This window comes from Quercus lobata, chromosome 10 (genome assembly GCF_001633185.2).
Source record: "Quercus lobata isolate SW786 chromosome 10, ValleyOak3.0 Primary Assembly, whole genome shotgun sequence".
Classification (NCBI taxonomy): Eukaryota; Viridiplantae; Streptophyta; class Magnoliopsida; order Fagales; family Fagaceae; genus Quercus; species Quercus lobata.
Window position 1 is genome coordinate 57,449,360 of NC_044913.1, and position 9,062 is coordinate 57,458,421.

Sequence of the window (9,062 nt, forward strand, 5' to 3'; positions counted from 1 at the left end):
TCAGAAAATTCGGAAAATTCTTAGGTATTCAAAGAATAATCTAAGGCATAATCTAAGGCAAGGATTCGATTGTTTAAGAAGCTACTTTAAAGATCACATTTCTTTTACATTATTGGAAAATTCGGATTTGAACAAATCCTAGAAATAGACTGGCATAAGATTAACTCAGCTGAAAATTAGCTAGTAAAGCAATTAATTTGATCTCATGCCATTTATGAAAATGGTTTCCCATATATAGTTATGATATATTTAGAAGAGTAATGATATAGCCACAAACTATTTTACAACATTTTTACAAATTATTGATATAACAAATTCTTATTAGTTCTAATATGGGTCTACTATTAACATCACATTTATGTTTACCAATAATTATTTGAAAATTACCAAAATCACATCAACAGTTTGTAAAAATATTGTAAAATAGTTTGTCTTTATAACATTACTCATATTTAGAAATCCTATAAAAGGATATGATATTGGTACAAAAGAGAAACAAATTATGAAAATCTTTTATCATTAAATGCATTTTCTTTGAGAGCACTCTTGCTAAATTTTCCTAGCATCTCCATCTAGAGGCTTGAGCATCAAAAGAAATATATGGTGTTTTGGGAGTAGAAACTATTTTCTCTCATAAAAAGTAGTAGGGAAACAAAATCATGGGTAGACAAGCTCTGTCCAAAATTCCAGTCATAGATTTCTCAAGTGAGGACTTGAAGCCTGGCACAAGTTCTTGGCTCTCAACACGCAAAGCTGTTTGCCATGCACTAGAAGAACAAGGTTGTTTCGTTGCAGAAATTGGCAACAGGATTTCTTTGGAGCTCCATAACAAAATCTTTGGCACAATAGGAGAGTTGTTTGAGCTCCCCACAGAAACCAAGATGCAAAACACACATGACAAGCCTTACCGTGGCTACATCAGTGTTGGTTCAGCCCATGAAAGCATGGGGATTGATAAGGCAACGTGCCTAGGAGAAAGCCAGAAGTTCACAAATCTCATGTGGTCTAATGGGAATGATCATTTCTGGTATTGCTCGATCTTCTTTTTTCCATTATATATAAATATACCAATTATCTTATGCACTTAAATTTACATTTTATGAGAGGAAATAGTATCAATATTTTGTTTGGAGGAAGAGTTTTGAGGTGGAATCTTAAATTTATAATTGAGGAATTCTCAATGTTAACCCCTTGTTTGGATTAACAAGAGAATTAATTAAACATTCCATTGAAATTTTGACTTTATAAAATGTTTTCAAGCATCCAAAATTACAAATTCTAAGTTCAAATGAGAAATCTTCTCAAAAAAAAAAAAAAAAATCAAATGAGAAAGATCTCATTAACAAAAGAAATTAAAAGTGTATAAAAAGAAAAAGAAGATGATAAAATTTAATCAAAAAAAGATTAAGATTGAAAAAGAAGAAGCATATTCTCTATTAATTATTTCCCTCCATTAAAAAAACCAAACACTATTCAGTTTAATCCTCATCTATACCAAAAACCGATTAGCATCTTGGTCTGATGATAAAGATCACAATCATCAGAAGCAGACTCTATAAGTTAAAACTTTATAATAAACAAAAATCAAACATTAATCTTAAAATTTTGAGATCAACTACGAATCTTAACAAATTAGTCGGGATTGGTGAAAATGTAATCAACTATTCAACTATGCTTAATATGATCATTTGTGCGACTACTTTTTTGATCCATCTTTTTGTTCTCTCTTAAATAGTGAAGGAGTTAATTTGTACGCAAAAATAATGGCAGAACTTGATCAAATGGTGACAAGAATGGTGTTTGAAAACTATGGTGTTGAGAAATACTATGACTCAAACATTGCATCAACTGGGTATGTTATCCGATTTGGAAAATACAAAGAATATCAGAATTATAATCCTAAGAAGGGCTTTCCTACTCACACGGACAAGTCCTTCACCAGCATAGTGCAGCAGCACCGTGTTAATGCTTTTGAGGTACAGACCAGGGATGGTGAGTGGATTGGCTTAGATCCTAAACCTTCATCCTTTTTGTACATGGTTGGTGATGCATTTCAGGTATGTCACTGCCTCTATTTTACAAAAATATATCTTTGTTTTTGTTTTCTGTTTTAATTATTTAATTTAATTTAATGTGAGACAGTGATGAGATTAAAAATAGAAGTGCAAGTCTTCATAGTGAAAAAAAGATCATTATTAAGTTATTATGCACGATCTGAAATAGAAGTAAAAGTTTTCATAGTGAAAAAAGATCGTTATTAGTAAGTTATTATGCACGTTGAGTCTTTATGTAACGTAAGAGTGAGACTTACCCTTATAAGATAAGAAAGTATAATGTCTTGAGTGCATGGGTCATTTAACGAGATCTACGGTTAAAGTGCTAGAGTCTTTATTCAAATTTGTGTTTTATTCAAAATTTTTTTTATCCATTTTATTAATTTATCTCACATAAGAAAGGGACTCGCCCTAATGTATTGGAGAGTGTAATACATCAGGTACACCAAATCATTTTACTATATCTAAGATTTAAACATTAGTTGGTAAAGTTAGTGATAGTTGAATAAGAAATTTTGGATTCAATCTTCACCTACACTAAAAACTGATTGATGTCTTAGTCTGATGATAAAAAGCTATCATCAAAAGCGGATGCCATAGATTGAAACTCTATCTCAAAAAAAAAGAGTTAAACTGTTAGGGTTTTTGGTTCAAATTTGTGTTTCATTCAATATATGTTCTTTTTATTAACTTCTCAAACACAATTAATTGCAAAAAAAAAAAAAAAAAAATTGTATAAAATTCTCCATCAAGCTGGCTCAATTAAAACCCAATAGAAAAAAAAAAAAAAAAAAATTCTAAAATACTCTTGCTGTACTAAAAAGAATAAACTACAAATCTGAAGTTCTGAATTGAAACTCAAGAAAATCTCTCTTAATTTCCCTTTACAAATTTTTCTTCTATTTTAAAGTGATGAGTGCATATGATATATATTTTACTGTACGGACCACAAATGGGCTGTCTATGGGCTGGATGGTCCAACGGTCCAGCCCAACCAAGCATAAAATTTCGGGCATAGACCCAGAATATTTTTTTTGGGAGGAACGGCATAGACCTAGATTTTGCCTTGTATATTTTGGGCTGGGCCAATTTTGTTGATAGTGTAAGATTTTGGGTTGGACTTGAACTCAATATATTGACCAGGCCTAGTTTGAGCTAATATACTTTGTTTTTCAGCAAAACTACGTAATTATTATTTTATTTTATTTTTTGAAAAGAACGGTGGGATTATTTGATTCTTAAATAAAATGTGATTTAAGATATTAGTTTAGGAATCCTTAACAATATCAAATTTTTTTTTTTTGAGAACCTTAATAATATGATGATGATATATAGATTAGAACTTGTTTTTAAGGTTTATATATGTATTTTGGATAATTTGATAGTTTACAATAGGAGATGGAGATTTGAACCTGGATATTTTTATTGGAAACACCAAAATGTATCAATTGAGTTACGAGGCTATTGATTTATATATAAAGTTATAAACATAGTATTGCATTATTTTTGTTGGTTGAAATAGGTTATTAAAAAAAAAAAAGTTTTAGCCCATGGGTTGGGCTACGTAATGGTGGTAACTCTCTCCTTTAACCCTCCGAAGCCTAGACCCAAGCTGGAGAGGTGTTTCATGGGACTGGGCTTTAATTGAAACATTTCAAAAATCAATCTTGAATACATCTCTTTCAATTTGTCTTAAATAATTTGTTTGAGATTCGCTTATTTTACTGAAATTGAAATTTTTTTATTGAAACTATTATAGATAAAAGTAAAAATTAGTTAAAATAGTATAATGAGACTCATAAATAGTACCAAAAAGTGCAGTAAGACTCATAAATAGTAGTAAAAATAAGCTGAATAGTAAAATAAGTTGGCAAAATTAATCATATTAAACAGAAATATAAATTTATAAATTTATAGGCATTTGTTAAAGCAAACACCGAAAAAATACTCAGCTGCTACTATAAGTACAAATTTGCAGCTACAGATGCACCCGATCATTATCAATAAGAGTTCCTACCTCTTGTATATGTTACTAGCTAGACCAACAACATCCCAAGTTTTGTTACATTTCTTCTATTGCTAGTTAACACCTTCAATTATCTATATTCTATAATCTATAAACTATAATCAACATAAAAGTAGAAGTGTTGAATTTAATTTTGCAAAACTCTTGTTGTGCTACCTTATCAACCACATCATCAATCCCTTTTTTTTTTGGTGGCAATATTAAATATACCGAAATATTAATACCTTCAATTGATATTACAATTTACAATTTTTTTTTCTTCTATAAAAAACACTTTACAAGTTAGCATAAGTCACAATAATACCAATTGATATCACAGCTATTCAGTTATTAACTTGACAAATCCAAGAATGCCAATAATATTTCAACAAATCCAAGCATAAGCCGTATAAAGTCACAACAATGCCAATAATATTTCAACAATTTGGTTACTAACTTTACAAATCCAAGCATAAGCCACATAAACAACAATAGTGCCGTTATTTTTCATATGGTATTTTAATGAAATGCCTTTTAAATTCCCTTATAAAAATCTTGGAGCTACCACCATAATTTAGCTTAAACTCTCTCTCTCTCTCTCTCTCTCTCTCTCTCTCTCTCTTTTGGGTATAAAAACACTAACATAACCGCTTCTACAATATTTAAGACTTTCCATGAAATATAATTCTTATTGACAAAAATAGAAAAGACTTACCATTGCAAAATTGCAGCTTTCCTTTCTTTTCTATTTTTTTTAGAAGAAAATGTAGCTTTCCTTTAGTAAGATAGAGACATGCTTCCCATGATAAAAGATTGAAAAGAAATTGTCGTTTTTTTATTATTTTTTTTTATAGGAAATTGTCGTTATATACTTGGTATGTTTAATACTACAATATTTAAGTTTTTTTTTTTTTTTGGTTTCATATGATAAATAAACATCATTGTATTTCAATATGCAATGAAAAATTATTCTAGAATTGTTATCTAACAAACTAACCTTGTAAAAGTTCTGTATTGTGTTTGAGCTTGACACAATACTTAGCTATATGTATTTCAATTTACTTACAATAGTCTCTCTCTATTTCTTATATTTTGTTTCTCCTCTGGTAAGATTATTAGTTCTACTTTTTTTTTCTTCGCTAATGGTTCTTTTGTTAATGAGTTGCTGTATAATTTGCTATGTTAAAGATATAGTGCTACCATACTAAAATTGATAGTACGTTTGTAATACTATATTGTCCACATAGAAAATTTGCAGAGACAATTAAATAAATATTAACAAAAAGAATCATTAGTAAAGGAAAAAAAAGTAGAAATAATAAAAAATGCACCAAAGAGAACAAATATAAGAAATAGAGAGAGTTTTTGTTAACCAAGAAAAATAAGAAATAGAGAGTGTTGTCAGCAAATTGAAATACATAGTCAGCAAGTCTTTAATATCATAGAAGTGATTTTGTTAATGCTTTTATACAAAAAGAGAGTTTAAATTAAATTATGGTGGTTTTGTCAATTGTGGCTTATGCTTGGATTTGTATAGCAATTGGCTGATGTGGTTTGTGCTTGGATTTGTAAAGTCAGTAACCGGATAGTTGTAACATCAACTAGCATAATTGTGCCTCATGCAGATTTGTAAAGTTAGCAGCCAAATAGGTGTAAAAACAAACTGAAATTATTGTGGCTTATGCTTGGATTTGAAAGAAGATAATAATATATATTTTTATATTTAATATTGCCAAAAAATAAAAGAAAGGAAAGATCGATAGGAAAAAAGGTTGATGACGTGGTTGATTAGCTAGCGCAATAGGAGTTTGCAAAATTAAATACAACTAGTCGCTAACCCGTGCTATGCACGGGAACCTACCTATTTATGTGATAAACTAAAATGATTTTATAAAATTTTAAATTGATTAAGAAACTACATTATTGCATGAATTTCTCTTGTATAACTTCAATTTGTGTTACAATTTGATAAAGAAGTCATTGTTTGAACCTATAAAGTAATAAGTTTTAAATTTTAATGGGTCTAAACTTTAAACAATGAAAAAAAAAATCACATGTTAGGTTGTGTTCCTAGCAACCTTGAAAGAAAAAGGAAAGGGGAAAAAAATCATGAAATACCATCAAGCAATAAGTTTTAATGGGTTTAAACTACAAACAATGAACAAAAATAATCATAAACAATCATAGGTGCAGAGTTTGGTTACCAAGATCAGATGGTTGTAAAACACAACCTTTCAACATTGATTTAGGGTTATGCAGAAGGCAACATAAATGACAGAAAATTGTTTTTACGTTGTCTGCTATGCCAATCATCTAAATATATTAATTCCAAAAAATATTAAATAAAATAATTCCTAGAATTATATGAGATAATTAAGAAGAACATCAAGACATTGCGTGGATGTTATTTGTGGACGGCTGTCTATCACTGCAATTCATAGACTTTGTTGTTAATAAGACAATCGAGTTCAAAGCTAAAAGCGATTAGGTGGCCTTCGTACTTCAGGATTTGTTCTCGTTGAAGAATCAACTTGCTTCCTACTATGGCTTCAATTTGATATGTGTGTTTTCTTTGTGAAAATTTGAGTGAGTATGAAGGGTTTCAACCTTGGCAGAAGTTTATATTTGTGAGAATTTTTGTTATAGAATTTTAGTTGAAATAGAATTTTCAAGCTTTTGAAACATATATCTAATAGAGTTTTATTTAAAGAAGTTTATATTTGTGAAAATTTTTGTTATAGAATTTTAGTTGAAATAGAATTTTCTAAAAAGAATCTAAAATAAAAAGCAAAAGAAAAAGAAAATAGTGAAGTTTATATTTGTGAAAATTTTTGTTATAGAATTTTAGTTGAAATAGAATTTTCTAAAAAGAATCTAAAATAAAAAGAAAAAGAAAAAGAAAATAGTGATGACGTGGAAAATTATGGGAGCTTCAAAAGCATAGAATTTTCTAAAAAGAATCTAAAATAAAAAGAAAAAGAAAAAGAAAATAGTGAAGTTTATATTTGTGAAAATTTTTGTTATAGAATTTTAGTTGAAATAGAATTTTCTAAAAAGAATCTAAAATAAAAAGAAAAAGAAAAAGAAAATAGTGATGACGTGGAAAATTATGGGAGCTTCAAAAGCTTCGCGTTTTAATATATATATATGATCAGATGAAATAACAGAAAGGACTGTACATGAATGCGATGCGACCTAGATAGATTCTAGTTATTATATATGGAGTATATTAATAATTAGATGGATATCATGATATGATTTAAGTTTTTTGTTTAGTATTAGTTGTTTTTGTGATTATTATATAAAGTATAGAATATAGATGGGGTATGATTTTGATTTAAGTTTTTGTTATAATTATTTAGTTGTTTTTTTGGAAAGTCGTAGTCTGGAGTTTCCAAACAGATTTTTGAGTACATACATACATAATATACATATATATATAGTACCTATAGCACACACATATATATTTCAATGTACGTACCAACTCTTTGACTGATTGCCTAATACAAAACAATTACATTTATAGACTACATTAATTAAAATTATTGCTCAGAAAAAAATAAAAATAAAGGAAGAGCTTGTGTTTAGTGTCCAGTGGAATTAGACACTGGATACAAAAAAAATTATATATTATATCATATTTCAAATTAAAATATATTCTCAAGTATCGAGTGAGTTTGCAACTAATTTAATTTCAACTACTATATATAATCATTATTAACATTTTTTATTTTATTTTTATACAAGATAGAAATTCTACTTTAGTCTAATTTAAGTGTATATGTGTGTGAAACTCTATCCCGGATACTTGAAATCCGGCCCTTACTTTCCACACCCCACAAGTACTTATATTTGTGAAGTGACCATTGCATGGTGGTCATCATTAACATTTTTAGGGTTGTATAATTTGCATGGTGTAGGCATGGAGTAATGACAGGTTACAGCCTTGCAAGCATAGAGTCATGATGAATGGAAACAAGACAATACATTTGCTTGGGCTCTTTACATTCAACGAAGGGACAATACATGTACCGGAAGAGCTGGTTGATGATGAACACCCTTTACAGTATGAACCATTTGATCACATTGATTATGTTAGATCAGAAGAAGGTCAGGGAGCTGAGAATCCTATCAAAGTTTATTGTGGTGTTAATTGACATCTTTTGCCCCAAAGAATTTTATTGTTTTCCATGTCTGATATGCACAGTTTGAAACAACTGACAAATGGATATTCCTAATCTATTATACAATGAATAAAAAATTATGTTTATTTCATGGGTTGGCTTTCTTCCAAGTTATAGGAAGTCCTTTATTTACCTGGAATAAACCATGCCATGAAATATGTTATACGGGAACTTGATGGTTACATGTATTTTATTTCAAAGCTCTTGGGCCATTTAATGGCCTATTTGGATAGAGGGGGGAAGAAGGGGGGAATGGAGGGGAGTAGAGTAGAGTTGGCTAAAAATAAGTTAATTTTGTACTAAATCTACTATACTCCCCTTCCCTCCCCCTCAATCCAAACGGACCATTATAGTAACCCTCTGATTGTTGGTGTGCTAGACCATAGTCATTTATTTGAAAGCTAGTTACTTCACAAATAAAAGTCATGTCTCATGATAATTTGTAAAAAAAACTCTCTTGTCGTAATCCACTGATCTCCAATGTTGGAAGCTATTCATCTCTCTCTCTTACAAAACATTTGCTCTCATGATGATCCCAAGTCTATTTGTTTGATGATAAATAATAAGAAATATAAAAAATTCGAGTTGCTGAAGCTGAAACAACCACTTTCAAAGTAACAGAAAGAAAAGTAATAACTAGAGTGGACATCTATTGGATTAGGATTTTCATTTGTGAATTTGTCTTTACAAGATGTGTTCAACTAAAAACATTTGGTGATTCCCATCATGTCATTATCAAGGACTAATAGACATCTTATGATTAAGGGTGAGTTTGGTTCAACTTTTTGTAAAAGTACATAATAAAAAAGTTGAGTTTTC

General features: G+C 29.4%; 1 protein-coding gene across 1 annotated transcript; it reads left to right on the forward strand.

Moving 5' to 3' along the window:
* The first annotated feature begins 541 nt into the window (after nucleotides 1–541).
* LOC115962953 (2-oxoglutarate-dependent dioxygenase AOP3-like) lies at nucleotides 542–8,334 on the forward strand. Its single transcript, XM_031081839.1, has 3 exons — nucleotides 542–1,027; nucleotides 1,736–2,057; nucleotides 7,980–8,334. The coding sequence occupies exons 1-3, from the start codon at nucleotides 660–662 to the stop codon at nucleotides 8,214–8,216; spliced, it is 927 nt and encodes a 308-aa protein (XP_030937699.1). The 5' UTR covers nucleotides 542–659; the 3' UTR covers nucleotides 8,217–8,334.
* The last annotated feature ends 728 nt before the right edge of the window (nucleotides 8,335–9,062 follow it).